General features: G+C 37.6%; 1 protein-coding gene across 1 annotated transcript; it reads left to right on the top strand.

Annotated features, from left to right (window-relative positions):
* Positions 1-3,867: 3,867 nt before the first annotated feature.
* On the top strand, positions 3,868-18,428 carry LOC309798063 (UBX domain-containing protein 2A; the record flags this gene model as incomplete). The annotated part of the gene is made up of 4 exons (XM_082646387.1): positions 3,868-3,974; positions 7,109-7,246; positions 8,423-8,581; positions 12,717-18,428. Coding segments are annotated over 4 exons (597 nt in total), but the record flags the coding sequence as incomplete, so codon positions are not given.
* Between the last annotated feature and the right edge of the window lie 247 nt (positions 18,429-18,675).

Here is an 18,675-nt window from a genome sequence, read left to right as displayed (position 1 = left end):
ACTGTTGTGGCCTCTCCCGTTGCGGAGCACAGGCTCCGGACGCACAGGCCCAGCAGCCATGGCTCACGGGCCTAGCCGCTCCGCGGCATGTGGGATCTTCCCAGACTGGGGCACGAACCTGTGTCCCCTGCATCAGCAGGCGGACTCTCAACCACTGCACCACCAGGGAAGCCCTCAACTAACTTTTGAGATACTACCACTTACTACATTTTGAGGTAGTATCTTGGAAAAGCTATTAAAATGCTTTTTGCAACTACATATCTGTTTGAGGCTTGATTTTTGTTTTTTTTAATGTACTTCAATCAAAATGCCATATCACAGCAGACTGAAGGCAGCAGCAATTATGAGAATCTAGCTGGCTTTTCGAAGTCAGACATGAAAGAGGTCCCTTTACTCTAATTTGCCTTAAAATTTTTTCTAAATATATTTTTTATTTATTTTATTTGGTTGCACTGTGTCTTAGTTGCGGCAGGCGGGCTCCTTAGCTGTGGCATGCAAACTCTTAGTTGCGACACGCATGTGAGGTCTAGTTCCCTGACCAGGGATCGAATCCGGACCCCCTGCACTGAGAGCTCGAAGAGAGTTCTTTAGTTCTTCAGACTGAAGTCTGAAGGGCTTAGGTTGAAAAATAGCAGCCCGTTTCCTCCATGGCCATGATATCTAATTCCCAGAGGTAATCACTACCCAGAGGTAGTCTTAACTATTTCTTCTTGTATAAAGAGTGTATTTCTAAGAATATACTAAAAATGATAGTTCTTGATTTTTTAGGTTTTTTCAAATTATGTATTGACTTTTTTAAAATAGAAAATGAGAATTTAGCTCTTATTCTTCCTTCCCCTCATCCCCAAACCACCTCCTCTCATTTGACTAACATAATTATATCATAATTTGGGATTAAATCAATTATCATTGTTTATATCTTTATGACTTTGTAAATACTGTCCAGCATCACTGAGTCATATAGTGTGTGATGATATTTCTTTTCCTGACTGCCTTTTAAATTTTCACTAGAATTAGTAGTTTTTTCCCTTCCATATTGCCTTTATTTTCTTTGTGGCTGTCATTAATTTATCCCTGAACTCTGATAGAAGGCTGTATCTTTTTCCAGTATGTTTGAACATATTAGATAATTTTACCAGTTTACTTTTTTCTGAAGGACAACTGTGGTGAAGCCCTTCTTTCTCCGATGTCCTCTAGGGGAGTTACACTGCTGCTGCCCTGGAATCTATGATCCTGAGCACTTTATTTATCTCTCCTCTCACTTCTGGTGCACTGAATTCTGTGCCTCTCCCAACCCCTACCCTGTATGTTTCTAATTTTATGAAGCCAGTCTTGAGGTGTTTTATGCAGAAAGTGCGTGTAAAAAGAGTGCGTGGGAAATGGATGGCTTAAAACCTTGCGCACCTGAATTTGCCTTTATTCTGCCTTCACACATGATTGATAGATTGCTGTTTTGGCATCTGAGCCTGTGTGTGTGGCATGTTTTTGCTCCCCGCAACCTATTAGAATCTTTTCTTTAATCTCCTCATGTTCTGATGGGCCTTGGTATAGATTCTTTTTCATTCATTCAATACAGAAACTTGTATTTTACTCTTCTAGGACATTTTCTCATGTTGCTTCTCGATATTTGGCTCCCCTCTGTTTCCTGTCTCTCTAGAGTATTTTTACTTAGATAATGGATCTCTGGGACTGAGTCTCTTATTATTTCTCCTGTTTTCCACCTCTTTGTTGTTTTGTTCTATTTTAATTGTAATATTTCTTCAACCTTATATTCAATCCTTTTGTTTAATTTCCATTTTAAGTTTCTAAGAGCTCTTTTGCTCCCTGAATATTCCCTCCTACTCCCTCTCAAACATCCTCTCTTATATAAGTGTATTAATTATCGTTTTTGCGTTTTTGTTTTTAAGTTTCTTCTGTTTTCCTCAGTGTCTTTTTTTTTTTGGCCCATGCAGCTTGTGGGATAGTTCCTTGACCAGGGATTGAACCCCGGGCCCTCAGCAGTGAAAGTACCGGTCCTAACCACTGGACTGCTAGGGAATTCCCCTCCTCAGTATCTTTATGTACTCTTTTCCTATTTGTTTTGTTCTCATTCTTTTCTTTTTTTTTAATTAATTTTTATTGGAGTATAGTTGATTTACAATGTTGTATTAGTTTCTGCTGTACAGCGAAGTGAGTCAGTTACACATATACATATATCCACTCTTTTTTAGATTCTTTTCCTGTATAGGTTATTACAGAGTATTGAGTAGAATTCCCTGTGCTATACTGCAGGTCCTTATTAGTTGTCTGTTTTATATATGTGTTAATTCCAATCTCCCAATTTATCCCTCCCTGCCACTTTCCCCCTTGGTAACCATAAGTTTGTTTCCTACATCTGTGACTCTATTTCTTTTGTGTAAGTAAGTTCATTTGTACAATTTTTTTAGTTCTCTTTCTTTTCTGTGAGTACCATGAGAGCAGAGTCTTGGCAGTTTGGTTATAGGTAAAAAAAAAAAGAGGTAATATAATATAGTGGTTAAGAGTATGGATTCCAACCCCAGCTCCACCCTTACTGACCATGTGATATTGGGCAATTTAATTAATCTTTTGTGTTTCTAATTTCCCATCTATAAAAAGGATAATAATACCCACCTTGTGTGGATTTTAGGAGGATTAAATAAATACATGTAGGGAAAGTACTTTAAACAGTGTTTGGTACATGTAAGTGTACACACAAGTGCTCTCCCAGATAAGTACATAGACAGACAGACAGATAGATAGGCAGGCAGGCTAATAATATATGCTATCATTATTGTGATTGTTTTCCCTAACATCTTAGTGGAGTGTCTGTTACATATTAGGCACTCAATAAACATATGCTGAATGAATAAATGCTAGAGACAAGGGAAGGCCTCTAATAGTCTATTTTCTTAAATGGTTTTTTATAAGTCCTTCTGTGTTCAGCCTGAAGCATCCCTGCATCCTACTGTATTTCTGAACCTTTCTGTATTTCTACAGTGACTTCTTTGATTCAATGAGTGAATAAATAATGTTCTTAGGAGATGATCAACAAGATGTTGAGAGATGAAATATTGATAACAGTAACACTGATAGTTTATATTTGAAGGAATAGCCATTAATTACTCATAGTTTCTTTTCCCCCTTTATTCTTCTTAATATTCAAGTCATTTCAGAGTCATTCTCTAAACTGTTGAGAAGTCTGTTCTGGCCAGAAAGCTTTAGTGTCCTCTTAGACAGGGCACAGAATATTTTTGCAAATGACCTCTCTTAAAGAAGCTTATTAATGAATTATTTGAAAATATTATTCATTATGAACCATATTTTTTTTTTTTTTTCTTTTTGCGGTATGCGGGCCTCTCACTGTTGTGGCCTCTCCCGTTGCGGAGCACAGGCTCCGGACGCGCAGGCCCAGCGGCCATGGCTCACGGGCCCATCCGCTCCGCGGCACATGGGATCCTCCCAGACCGGGGCACGAACCCGTATCCCCTGCATCGGCAGGCGGACTCTCAACCACTGCGCCACCAGGGAGGCCCAATGAACCATATTTTATGTATACATTATAATTTTTGATATTTTACATTTGAAGCTTGCTGTTAAGAATGGTATATTTAAAAAATTTGTAGCTGTGTGCGGTGGTGGATGTTAAGTACACTTATTCTGTAATCATCTTGCAATAGATATATATATCAAACCATTATGTTGTATACCTAAGACTAATACAAGGTTATATGTCAGTTATATCTCTATTTTAAAGAAAAGATTGATACAGAAAATATACACTGATAGAAGAAAGTTTCAAGGGGCTTTTAGTTTATTAGTACACTTCATTTATTAACATGATGCATCTTGTTTCTTACTGCTTTGCAGGCAGATGTAAGTATAAAATTATGGAAAAATGGATTCACAGTCAATGATGATTTCAGAAGTTATTCTGATGGTGCAAGTCAGCAGTTTCTGAACTCCATCAAAAAAGGGTAAGCAGTCTTTGTAAATAGAGGGATATTTATTTATTTATTTATTTATTTAAAATTAATTAATTTATTTTTGGCTGTGTTGGGTCATCATTGCTGCCCGCGGGCTTTCTCTAGTTGAGGAGAGTGGGGGCTACTCTTTGTTGCGGTGCGTGGGCTTCTCACTGCGGTAGCTTCTCTTGTTGCGGAGCACGGGCTCTAGGTGCGTGGCCTTCAGTAGTTGTGGCACACGGGCTCGGTAGTTGTGGCTCGAGGCCTCTAGAGCGCAGGCTGAGTAGTCGTGGCGCAAGGGCTTAGTTGCTCCACGGCATGTGGGATCTTCCCGGACCAGGGCTCGAACCCGTGTCCCCTGCATTGGCAGGCGGATTCTTAACCACTGCACCACCAGGGAAGTCCAAGAAGAATATTTTAGATATATTTCATTTAGAAGATTCCTTTTAATGTTGTTCACATGTTCCTGTGCATTCAAAGACACTTTTTCTTTTATAAATTCAGATTTTTTCATAAGATGAGTTTTCTTAAAAGAACCACAGCTGTAATTTTGAAGGGTCAGGAATTTGAATTCTGACCAACCAAAAGCTGACTTAAATTAATTCACTTTTTTGTTTGTTTGTTTGTTTTTGTGGTACGCGGGCCTCTCACTGTGGTGGCCTCTCCCGTTGCGGAGCACAGGCTCTGGACACACAGGCTCAGTGGCCATGGCTCACGGGCCTATCCGCTCCGCAGCATGTGGGATCTTCCCAGACTGGGGCACGAGCCCGTGTCCCCTGCATCAGCAGGCGGACTCTCAACCACTGCGCCACCAGGGAAGCCCTACGTGTCTTTTTTTTTTTTTTTTTTAGCTGCATTGGGTCTTCCTTCCTGTGCTCAGCTTTCTCTAGTTGCGGTGACTGGGAGCTACTCTTCATTGCAGTGCGTGGGCTTCTCATTGTGGTGGCTTCTCTTGTTGCGGAGCACAAGCTCTAGGCACGTGGGCTTCAGTAGTTATGGCACGCGGGCTCAGTAGTTGTGGCTCACGGGTTCTAGAGCTCAGGCTCAGTAGTTGTGGCATGTGGGCTCAGTAGTTGTGGCACACAGGCCACAGGGCCTTGAAGATATTGCTCCTATGTTTTCCTTTTCTTTTCTTTGTTTTTTAAATATTTATTTATTTTATTTATTTGGCTGCGCCAGGTCTTAGTTGCAGCATGTGGGATCTTTAGTGGCAGCACGTGCAATCTTTAGTTGATACATGCTGGATCTTTAGTTGCAGCATGTGGGATCTTTTAGTTTTGGCATGTGGGATCTAATTCCCTGACCAGGGATGGAACCTGGGCCCCCTGCATTGGGAGCGTAGAGTCTTAACCGCTGGACCACCAGGGAAGTCCCTTACTCCTATGTTTTCTTATAATTAAAGTTCTAACAGAACCTCCGATTACTCTTTCATGTTAGATTGATAGAAAGAAAATTAATGAATAAAAAGCATGAACATTCTTTCTGCAATTGATGCTCATATTCATGCTCTTGCTTTCCTAAAAAGATACACAAAATTAAATATCTGTCCTATGGCACTGTCCTTAGCACATGATTTTATGTGTAACATCAATTTAATGGTGTAATGTACTTATTTTGGTCAGTTTTTATTTCAGAAGGGTTGATAGTATTCTACATCTAACCAATTTTCAATATATACATACACATATAGGTCTGTATGTATGTATATGTACAACGTATATACAGATTTTAAATGGCTCTATATTATATAATATAATTAATTTGGAATCTTTTTCAAACTAATACAAAAGTTGCAAGTGTGGTACAAAGAACTTCTGTAAAAGCATTTGAGAGTAAGTTGCTAAAGTGATGCCCCATCATCCTGAATACTTTAGTTTGTATTTTTATTAAAAAGGAAATATATTTTCCTATGTAACCACAATACAACCATCTATTGATGTATAATATTATTACCAATTATTCCTCAGAATGTATTCAAGTTTCACTTTTTATCTTAATATTATCCTTTATAGCAAAAGCATCCAATTCAGAATTACACATTGCTTGTAAATGTCATGTCTCTTTAGTCTCCTTCAGGAGGGAACAGTTTCTCAGTTTTTGTTTTTGTCTGTTTTTAATGACCTTGACACTTGAAGATTATGGGCCCAAATTATATAGAATGTCTCTCAATTCAGATTTATCTGATTTCGTCCTCATGATAAGATTAAATTACACATTATTTGTAGTAATATCACAGAAGTAACGCTATCCTAACTTCAGTAGTAAGTTGGTCTTTGCTTTTCTTTATGGTTTTTTGCTTTTCTTTATAATTTTTTCATTTTATCTGTTTTTTTGAACTATGTAAATGCAATGTGTTTATTTTTTGTGTCTACTCAACTTATTTCTCTGGGATATTCATCCATGTTGTTGCATATAGCTATAGTTGGCATGAATCCCAGAAGCAATATAAGAAAGATAAATTTGATTATGTAAAATGCCAAACTGGGAATACTTGTTTCATATATATCCTGTAAATGGAATATATACATATTTCTTACAAATCAGTAAGAAAAAGATGAAAAGAGTATTTTATATGTTTGTACCATTTGATCTACTTTATAACAGAATAACAATGTGCATGTGGTAAAAATGAATGACATATATCCATATACTAACATGAGAAGATTTCTGTGGTATATTGCTTTTTTTTTTTTTAAAGCAGTTTGCAAAATACAGAATAGTGTGCATAGAATGATACCATCTTTGGAAAAAATATAATTATTATGTGGAATTTTACTATATAGAGAGAGAAAATTTAGGAGATACACCGCAAAGTTTTTTATTAGAGTGAGAGTGGAATTATAAGGACTGTCACTTTGGGGGTAGGGGGCTGTCATTTTCTTTCTTAAGTCTACATGTGTTTACATTTTTTTATGTCTTGTTTTTCTAGAACCAGCCTGTAGCTATATTTTCATTTTAAAGAATGAAATAAGAGCTTGATTTTTCTCTAACTGTATTATTTTAAATACATTTAGTTTTTATTGTATAGAATATATATGCCTCTTATTTCTGTATATTTTTCTATTCTTTTTACATGCACAGTATGTTTTTCAGAGAAAGAAAAAACATATTAGGGGCCTTATCACTTTCTTTCTTTACTTTCCAAGGGAATTACCTTTAGAATTACAGGGAGTTTTTGATAAAGAGGAGGTCGATGTTAAAGTTGAAGATAAGAAAAATGAAGTATGTATGTCAACGAAGCCTGTGTTCCAGCCCTTCTCAGGACAGGGTCACAGACTGGGAAGGTGAGTAGGCTCATGATCTGTAATTTCCATAAGCAGAGGTTTGACTAATATTCAGCTTGTCATTATTTTACTATGTAGACCACACATATAGAGTTATCATTTCTCCCATTGGAAATGAGATTTTTCATGTTAACTTTTATGAGAACTTCTAAGTCATATTCACCTTAGTGTAAATTAACATATGCTGGCACTATACTAAAAAGTCATGGTGGCTTTTTTGGTTTTGTCCGATCAAAAGTGCCTGGCTTAGTGAGGACGTTGGGCAAAATTGGGTGGATAAATCATTTTTTCTCCCTTGCACCCACCACTTGAGCTTTGCCATTAATGTCACAGAGTACATAGGCTAGCTTTTGGATATAAGGTTCTGTATTATAGTTACCAATGCCTTCAGCATTGTGTCCTCTGATCAGCATCTGAATTTTGAGGTAATAAAAGTGAAATAATGCCTGATAAAGTTAGTATCAGTATCAGAGCCTTTAATTATTGGGTTGGCCAAGAAGTTCGTTCGGGTTTTTCATACGCTCTTCCAAAAAACCCGAACGAACTTTTTGACCAGCCCAATATTTTCAAACTTTGCAGTATTCATCTTATCTAATTATGCCTATGGAAGAATATGCAAAGAGGTTAAATATAGGATTGCTTTCATTTTTATGAATTCTCATATATTAATTATGAAGATTGGTAAGGTATATAAATGCATATTCATCCACACATGGAAAAATATCCCAATGTGACTTTCAGAGTGATGAGGGAATACTTTGTTTCCTTTCATTTCCTTTATAACCCAAGGACTGTTCTCTACAGAGAACTTACAATTTCTTTTAGAAATTTTAACCTGGGGAGTAGGTAAAGGTAAAGTCCACGGATCTGTCAGCACTATAAAATTGTTCTGTAAGGCACGATTCAAATACATAAGTACACTCTTCAGGTATACTTACATAACAGTCCACAAGCTTACAAATTACTTAGATGTGCATAATTTTATTAGATTCCTATGATCATCATGTATGATGGATATAACTGATACTAATATCTTTTTCTGTTAGGGAACAGCTGTGACTAGCCAAAATCTTCCGAAAAGCTATACTCACTGTAAAGTTTTTATAGTAATTGTTTAATGATAAAGTTCTGCTTAATGAAAAACATGCATCTGACTTGTTGTCTGGATTTTCTTAGTGCTACACCAAAAATTGTTTCTAAAGCGAGGACTATTGAAGTTGAGAATAAAAATAAGTTGTCTACTGTCCCACTAAACAGTCTGGAACCCATCACTAATATACAGATCTGGTTAGCCAATGGGAAAAGGATTGTCCAGAAATTTAACATTTCTCATAGGTGAGTCTTCCATTTCATTATTTGTCTGATTTGTTCCCTAAGTTTTAATTGTATTTCTTCTTTTCGGGTCAGTCAACAGCTATTTTTAAGAACTAAGGATCTTAATAAATAGTTCTCTAAGCATAATGTTTCATGACAATGGAAATTCTTGGACATTAATGAAGTATTTTCAGTCTGTTTTATGGATTATCATTTCATTAGTTTTCCTGTTTACCTAGATACATAATTTTGAAAGAATTATTTTTAGTATGTTTTTAAGTTGATCATTAGCATTATGTGTGTATTTTTCTGTTAATTGTAGAAAAGGAATGATAATACAGGAAAGTACTGAAAGAAATTGAAATCAAGTTAAATTCCGTCACCCAGAGATAATCACTACTACTAGTTTGATGGATTTTTCCAGTCTTTTATCTCGTCTTAAAATGTTTTTTCATTTTAATTAAAGTAGGAACATATTGTATATAGGTTTCCAAGTCCCTGGGACCTCCTTTAAACTTTTTACATCTTCCCATCATTCTCTGAGCATTTTCTTGTTTATTGGCACAAAATATTTTTTCAGGTTCATTCTGTACGTTTTCTAAGAAGCCCTGGTTCTTTTTAGTGGCCAAGGGTATTGAGGATCTGGTTACTAGGTATACTTATTGCCACCATTCCAGGCCCTCTGCGTGGAAAGAGCTACAGGTGTCTCTACATACATACACATATGCATATATATACACAAACTAACACACATTGACAAATGTATTTCTATATCTTTGCGTAGCGAAAACCATGAGTTCACATAGATAGCTCTAATTTCAATCCACCACCACAGGGTTTATTCTAGTTTTCCCCTTTCCATATTTGTAATTAACTTCTTCACTTTCTTCAGTTTAACTTCCTTCAGTGAGAAACCTGGCTCCAGTTATTCTCAATATATTTATTATTATTTTTTAAAATGTTTATTTATTTATTGGTTGCGCTGGATCTTAGTTGCAGCAGGTGGGCTCCTTAGTTGCGGCTTGAGGGCTCCTTAGTTGTGGCATGTGAACTCTTAGTTGTGGTATGCATGTGTGACCTAGTTCCCTGACCAGGAATTGAACCTGGGCCCCCTTCGTTGGGAGCACAGAGTCTTAACCTCTGCGCCACCAGGAAAGCCCCCAATATATTTATTTATTGATCAGTTCTCCTACATGTAACCAGTCTCCTTCTTCTACTGCTGCCTCCTCCCCAGCCTGGAAGCCTCCCTCTTCCTGCTGGGTCTCTTGACACATCACATCATGCCAATGCCCTGTTTGCCTTCCTGGGCTCTGGCAGTCAGTGCTGCCTATCTTCCCCCATGAGTGGTCACTTTCCACCTCTTTCTGGTTCTGACACACTGCAGTTGGCCCCTCCTCTGTATGAATGCTCTTTTTATTCTGCTTGAGACAGCCTGCTGTGTACCACCTCTCCTATATTCCTAACCCATCTTGGCTTCTGACACTCTGCACTGAACACCTCTTCTGTGTGGACACACTCCTAACCCTGCTCATACTGCAACCGTCCCCACCTGCCTTCCTCTACATGGGCGCCCTCCTCCTGCTGGTCAGACTCTGTCTGACACCAGGAAGATGGGCCGCTTTCCTGTACAGATGTCCTCTTCACCCAACCTGGACTCGGATTCCCTGATCTGGGCCACCACAACTCCCTCTCATATCTGGCCTGTATGCCAGTAGGTTCTCATTATTATCTATTTTATACATAGTAGTGTATATATGTCAATCCCACTCTCCCAGTTCGTCTCACCCTACCCTTCCCCCATTGGTAACCACAAGTTTGTTCTCTACAACTCAGGTTTGTTTCTTTTTAGGGAAATAAAATATTTTAATCCCAACTTCTTTGTCTAGAAAAATACTTCTGGCATTTTCAATAACAATTAGTTACCTACCATTTTTTTTCCCTGAATGACTTGAAGCATTTAAAAACCTTTGACTGGCCAACGGTATTTATTAAGTGATAATTAAGCAAGCTTTGTATTTTAATTGGACTGTTTAGTCCAGTTTTTGTAATGTTGTATAATATCCTGAACTAGTTAGGTTTAAGGCTACCATCTTGCTTTTTGTTTTCTCTTTACCCCATGTCTTTTTATTCTTCACTCCTCCTTTCTTGCCTCTTTTTGAGCTTAATGAGTATTATTTTTTATCCTCTCATAGCTTTTTAGATTGGCATTTCTTTATTCTTGTAGTAGTATTGTAGAGATCACAGTACACATTTTTAATTTTTACTGCACAGTTCCTTTAATCTTTATTGGGTTTTTTAAATTTATATTCTTTGCCATAAGCTTCAGCCTTTCGTTATCCAATTGTTGGTACCCCAATAAATACAAGTGACCATTTTCTTGATTTTTTTGGTAACCTGCACAGATTAACAGGGTGGCAACTGGTGAATTTGATTGAATGGGAAAATTCTGTCTTTGATGATGTCATATTTCATTAATTCTTGTTTGCACATTTTTTCACATTTTAGCATCTCTGAAATGGGGATGCATCCTTATAATTTCTTGTTGGCCATATGGCAGTCATGACACAATTGACTTTGCCTTGGCATCTGCCTCAAAGCATGCAGAACAAGCGTCAGCTCGATGAAAGATCATCCCAGAGACAGTAGTGGAGAACTTTTCAAAGTACTGCTGTATCATCAACACACCCGATGATACAGAAAGGAGTATTATATGGAAAAACATGTACATCAATGACTGAATCAGAAGTGATTTGAAGGATCTGAGTCTGAATAACGTTCAACTGTTAGGAATGACTTCACCATTTTATTCTAATCTTATTACGGAGGAAAGTGATTTGATGAATGTTTGTGTGAAAATTAGTTAAAAGTGCTCTTTCAATAAATATAAAAATTCTTAGTGTTTAAGAAACTATTTTGTCATAATCTGGATTTTTTACAATTTTAGTAGTATATAAAATGACAAGTCTTAGAATCAGTGGCATCTCAGGGGGGTTTTTTTGGCCGTGCCGCCTGGCTTGCAGGATCGCAGCTCCCCGACCAGGGATTGAACCCAGGCCATGGCAGTGAAAGCCCGGAATCCTAACCACTAGGCCACCAGGGAACTCCCAGTGGCCTCTTAATTTCGATGAACTGTATACGTACTTTCCCTTTCTAAATACACACGCATATACTTACATGAACATAACTTTGAGCTACCTTCAAGATTGCAGTGATTGGGAGGACTTCCCTGGTGGCGCCGTGGTTAAGAATCCGCCTGCCAATGCAGGGGACACGGGTTCGAGACCTGGTCTGGGAAGATCCCACATGCCGCAGAGCAACGAAGCCCGTGCACCACAACTACTGAGCCTGCACTCTAGAGCCTGCGAGCCACAACTACTGAGCCCATGTGCCACAACTACTGAAGCCCACACACCTAGAGCCCATGCTCTGTAACAAAGACAAGCCACCGCAATGAGAAGCACGTGCAATGCAACGAAGAGTAGCCCCCGCTTGCCGCAGCTAAAGAAAGCCCGCGTGCAGCGACGAAGATCAAATGCAGCCAAAAATAAATAAATAAATATTTTAAAATCACTGTTATTAAAAAAAAAAAGACTGCAGTGATTATATTACACTATAGTGTTCATTATACTAACTGAAAGTCTACGGGCACTGGGTTAAGAATTTTCTTAACTAGATTTGAAGCACAGCCTGACGTGTTATTGAAGAGATACAGCCTGTGTCTGTGTAGGATTACTGGTTGGACCATTTCTGATCCATTCAGAGCAAGATATATAGATTTTTCTGTTATAGAAACTTGCAGGCATATGCAAAAGCAAAGAGAGGATATAATGATCCATCATCACTCAGTTCCCACTGAACTATGTTAAGCAAATCCCAGACTTCATATAGTTTCATAGGTAGATATTTCAGAGTGTGTTTCTAAAAAATAGAGACTCAAAATGTAACTATAATACCCTTGTCACATCTAAGATAAGGAATAGTAATTCCTGACTATTATCAGGGGTGAACCTTTAAAAGGTAGCCCAAGTGAGTACTTACATCATCATAATTTGATTATTCTGTATTAACATAGCCAGGTATCATCACAAGTTATTACCTTAAATTAACTAATTCGGGTCTTCATAAAATTATATTAATAGTTTGTGCTATTTTGCAGGGTAAGCCACATCAAAGACTTCATCGAAAAATACCAAGGATCTCAAAGAAGTCCTCCCTTTTCCCTGGCAACAGCTCTTCCTTTCCTCAAATTACTAGATGAAACACTCACACTGGAAGAAGCCAATTTACAGAATGCTGTAATCATTCAAAGACTCAAAAAAACCGCTGAACCTTTTAAAGAACTTTCATAACATTGATTTTTGATACACTGAGTGGAAAGTTTCCAGAAAAATGATGGTCATAAGTGGACATGCACACCAAAATGAGGGGGAAGTCAGATTTGCTGGGCTTTGCACTATTTAACTCCCTCCTGATGAGAAGATTTTAAAATAAGTACAAGTTAGGAAAATAAACTATGACTGGAAACTATATTCAGTGAACTTTTCCCAGAAGGCTACTCAGAAAGAAAAATAGACTTATTTTCAAATACCAGTTATTTAACGTAAGATATATTAAATAACTATATCATTTAAAATCTTAATACGGCATAAATTAGCAAATACGTTCATAGCATCTTTCATTCAAACATCATTCCCAAACAGCAGTGATTTGTTTAAATGTTAGCTGTCTCAGACTTTTTTAAATAGCAATACATTAAAAAATTATACATGGCAGGTTAAAAACATCAATGCAATTTTTTTATATCTGAGATACAATCAAAAGGCTGGAAGGAACTGCTTTCACCACAGCTATGCCTCAACCTCAGAAGTGTTCCCAATTAGCATTATCTCATGGTAAGATACACTCAAATATTAACTTGGCAACAGTATCTGGGATGTATTTTCATTTAAGAATAAAACTGTGTAGCTTAGTATAAGCCAGTATCAATCTGCTGACATACATTTCAACATTTTCGAGACGTATAAATTTAAAAGAATTCTTTTTTCTCTAGGAACCGCAGTTTATCCCCTACTTTATTTTCTTTCAAAAATTAGGGATTTGGGGGCTTCCGTGGTGGCGCAGTGGTTGAGAGTCCGCCTGCCGATGCAGGGGACACGGGTTCGTGCCCCGGTCCGGGAAGATCCCACATGCCGCGGAGCGGCTGGGCCCGTGAGCCATGGCCGCTGAGTCTGCGCATCCGGAGCCTGTGCTCCGCAACGGGAGAGGCCACAACAGTGAGAGGCCCGCGTACCGCAAAAAAAAAAAAAAAAAAAAAATGAGGGGTTTGTTCTTCGTTAACGTGCGGAGTGGACCGTTTGTTTGCCTCACGTAGAACCTAATGCTAGTGTTGTCATGTTACTAATTAACATTTTTAAATGCGCCGTGTAAAGTATGGTTTTCTACTTCATACACCACACAGCTCATTTATATATTACAGGAGTAGTTATTACATTCTGATGTCACTAAGGAAAACATGCTAGTTTTTTTTTTTTTTTTGCGGTACGCGGGCCTCTCACTGCTGTGCCCTCTCCCTCCGCGGAGCACAGGCTCCGGACGTGCTGGCTCAGCGGCCATGGCTCACGGGCCCAGCCGCTCTGCGGCATGTGGGATCTTCCCGGACCGGGGCACGAACCTGTGTCCCCTGCATCGGCAGGCGGACTCTCAACCACTGCGCCACCAGGGAAGCCCAAACATGCTAGATTTTTAACTAAAACTGGCTACACTCAGTATTTCCCTGTCAGATTAAATCCCCTTGCCTGACAATAAGTTTAAGAAGCTTTTTGCAGACGATCTATTGAATCATATTTAAAGTGAAATATACATTGAATGTGCCAAGGCACTAAGTGGCCATGCCTAACAGCAGTAATGTTCATAGGGTGCTGGATGTCTGCTGGAAAGAGCAGTTCTCAAACTTTTTGGTCTCAAGACCTGTTGCTTATGTGGGTTATAAATACTAATATTATATTTAAAATAAAAACTTATAAAATATTCATTAAAAATAACATGTTACTATAAAGAACATTTTTATGAACAGTGTCTCTTTTCCAAAATTTGAAAAGATTTAGTGAGAAACGTGGCATTGTATTTCATTTTTTGGAAATATCTTTACTGTCTGATTTAAAGAAGACAGATGGAATCTCATCTGCTTCTGTATGTCTGTTGCAGTATCACACATCATGTAGCCTATAGTAAATGCTACTGTACATTCATGAGAAAGTGAAAAAAAGCAAATAACATCTTAGTATAATTATGAAAATAGTTTTGACCTTGCAGGACCCTTGCAAGAGCTAATCTTATAAAAGCAGTGATTTGCAGTGATTCTCAGGCCTTAATGTGTAAGAATCACTTGGGAAGCTTTTCAGAATGTCTATTACCTGCCACCTACCACACACATTTTAACGGTTCATTGTATTTGGGATGGGTTCCAGATGTCTACATTTTTAATCCCAAGTAATTCTTAGGTATGTAGTAGGAGAACCAGTCTTCAGGAAATCCTGCACTAAGCTTCCACCCTAATAAAATAAAACCTGTGTGCTGCATCATGGACAGTGCAAGACTCAACTGAAATCGGACTGTTAGACCTTTAAATTTTATTGTAATCCACCAGTTTGTTCTTAGACTGTCCTCCCACCCTTTAATTCTGAACTAATCATGAGATAAACCTGTGCTTTATCTTCTGTAAGCACAGCTGAGACAAGGCTGCAACATTTTTTTTTTTTTTTTGGCGGTCTGCGGGCCTCTCACTGTTGTGGCCTCTCCCGTTGCGGAGCACAGGCTCCGGATGCGCAGGCTCAGCGGCCATGGCTTACGGGCCCAGCCGCTCCGCGGCATATGGGATCCTCCCGGACCGGGGCACGAACCCGTATCCCCTGCATTGGCAGGCGGACTCTCAACCACTGCGCCACCAGGGAGGCCCAAGGCTGCAACATTTAAATGAGTTTTTTATTAAAGGCTCAGGGACAACAAAAGGGAAATAAACACATAACTAGATGACCTGATTTATAAGGTATACCTTATGTTTGAAGTTCATTTTAAGAATGCTTCCTTTTCTAGCTCGCAGCCTTCTAGGTGGTAGAGGTCTTTTTATCAAGAAGAGAGGGAGAACAAAGGAGAGCCTTTTCCTTTTGTCATATACCCTCAGAAATGAACAGATATATAATAGAAAATATTTATTGTCTGTAACGTTTACGGCTGTGGTAGAGTCGTCTCTTTAGTAAAACAAAAATAATGGCATTCTTAAAAAAATGAGAGGATGGTAAAATCAGATATAACGTAAGTCATTGTTAATATATTTTCAAGAATCTAAGAAAATGTTTCATATAGGCCTATCATGAAGCATTTTATAATTTTCATTTGCATAAATATAAGTCAATTTTTGATTCTCCATATATTTCTATAAAGGGGCTTCTTGTTGGAAATATTTTTCTTGTACATATAAAAAGACCTCCTTTGTGGATTTTCCAGTTTATAGTAATAACCAAAAGACACATTAGAGATTTTCTTGTGTGTACATGCAGAATACACCCCAGTGAGAAGTTCTGTAGAGAAAGACCTGCCATCAGCAAGAACCCTCATTTTTGTAACTGTGAAAACTCTGATTAATGTGGATGATATACTTAAAGGTTTTCTAAAGTGAGAACCATCTGATAAAGCTTTTTACATTAAAGTTTAAAATTCTAAAGTTGTTAGTTAAATATGTAGAATACCCAAAACATGTTGACTTTAGAAAACAAACCGAATTTAGCAAGGGAAGGCAAACTTGAAAATAAAGCCAGCATCTTAGATGTGGAATACAGTTTGACCTAAGTAGTTTCAAAAGTGGCATCAATCAGTGTAAAACCATTGTTGGGGGTGATATGCAGAAGTACATATCTAATTTTACAGATTCTAATTTATTGGTTAAATTACTATGCATTATCCAGGTTATAAAGATGATCTTATTTATTTTATATACTTCTGTCATTCAGAATACTTTTCATTATACTTAATTGTGTTGAAATTATGTATGCATCTATTTCAGTGCCTTGAAGTATTTTGAAAGCAATCTTGCTAATGGTTAAAGAACTGTTGTCTTAAAGATGAAATACTTACTGTTCATTAAAAGGATCAGTGAGACAATTTACATTTGTTTGTTATGAAATAGTTACATAGGGATGCATTTGTCATTTTTATTTGGCAAAGTCATTCAGTTTGAGAATCAACAAACATTTATTAGGTGCTTTCTGTTTGCCAGGTACTTTAACCAATGTTACTTTCATTTAGTACTCAGAAGTGTTAAAATGTGATATTTTTAATACTAACTCAATGGTTGTGTTTACTTCTTACACCATCCTTTGTGTCCTTAGTTGAACTAGCATGAAGACTCCTTAGTAAGATTTACCCCTTTGCTCTTAGTACAAACCATTTAATTTAAACATTGCTCATCACACTGAATCTTCAAATAGAAGTGGCTTATTCAGTAGACTAATATTTGGCTCTTTGTCACTTGATTTAAATGTATGTTTTTTGCACAGATAATTCATATTCATTGGAGAAAATTATACAGTTATGCTAAAATGATCTTTAGCTCACCTGTTATTCCACCCTTCAGAGATAACCACTAATAACGTATTGGTGTGCATCCTTTCAGATGTTTTTAAGTGTATCAGTCTTTAGTTTTGTTTCCAAAGGCAGGCTTCTTGATTATTGTCGGCCTGTTTTATTTATTGAAGTCTATTTGTCTTTAAAAATTGCATTAGGAATATACTATCACTTTAAGCAGAACAGTAACTGTTAGGGGAAAAACTGCCTTTTAGTTACATTTCTGTGCAAAAAAGAGAGGGAGGTGTTTTTTGTTTTTTTTCTGTTGCCCACTTCCCTTCAAAAGTAAAATTGTGGTAGTACATGCAACACAGTATAAGTATTGTAAGTGAAGTGTTTCCAAACCTGCAGAAATTGCATATAAAGTGTTGTGCTCAAACATAAATTATCCAAAGAAACTCACCTTGAGTTTGTTTAGTTTCCAAGAAATTAAATATTTAACACATGCATTACCTAGTTATCTTTGCACTGTTTGCTAGGGCTGCAATCAAGGAAACTGAAGGTACCCGTTTTCTAGATTAAGGAATTGAGGCATAGAAAATGGGATGACTTGCTTTATACCGGGTAGTGTATACTTTCGGGTTAGATTTAGCTGTAATAGGAAATCCAAAATAATGGCTTACAGAATACATTTTATTTTATTTCCCATGCAGAAGTCCGGAGGGAAGCAGTTCAGAGCTGCTAGATCAAAAGTCATGACTCCAGTATTGTTAATCTGCGGATCTCAGCACCAGTTAACTTAAGGTCTTCAGATAGCCTGTTGGCACCAGCCATCACATTTGCATTTCATCATTTCATCCAGTAGAAGCATATCCATTCCCTTTTTTAAAAAAGCTATTGAGATGTAATTCACATACCTTACAATTCACCCATTTAAAGTGTACAACTCAGTGTTTTTTTAGTATATTCACAGGATTGTGCAGCCATCACAATCTGATTTTAGAACATTTTTATCTCTAAAAGAAACCCCATTAATAGTCTTTCTCCACCCTCAGTTCTAGACAGCCACAAGTCTACATTCTTCCTATAGGTTTATTTATTTGGACATTTTCATGTAAATGGAATCAACAATATGTGGTCTTTTGTGACTGGCTTTTTTCACAACATAATGTTTTTAAGGTTCATCCATGTCGTTTTTATTGCTGAATAATAGTCCATTGTATGAATATTCCTAACCTAAATAGCCATTAGCTGATGGACATTTGGGTTGTTTCCACTTTTTAGCTATTAAAAATAGTGCTGCTATGAACATTTGTGTTCAGGTTGTTGCGTGATCATGTTTTCATCTCTGTTGCCTCCTCAGGAGTGGAATAAATGCTGGGTCGTATAATTTCATACTTAACTTTTGAAGAACTGCCAAACTTCTCCAAAGCACCGGCACAGTTTACATGCCCACTAGCAATGTATGATTTTCCACATTCTCCCCAGCGCTTGTTACTGTCTTTTTATATAATTATAGCCCTCCTAGTGGAGTGGTATCTTGTAGTTTTGCATTT

Source organism: Mesoplodon mirus, assembly GCF_964341445.2.
Source record: "Mesoplodon mirus genome assembly, contig: HAP1_SCAFFOLD_1512, whole genome shotgun sequence".
NCBI lineage: Eukaryota > Metazoa > Chordata > Mammalia > Artiodactyla > Ziphiidae > Mesoplodon > Mesoplodon mirus.
The sequence above is the reverse complement of the archived record's forward strand: the minus strand, read 5'-3'. Positions and strand labels throughout refer to the sequence as shown.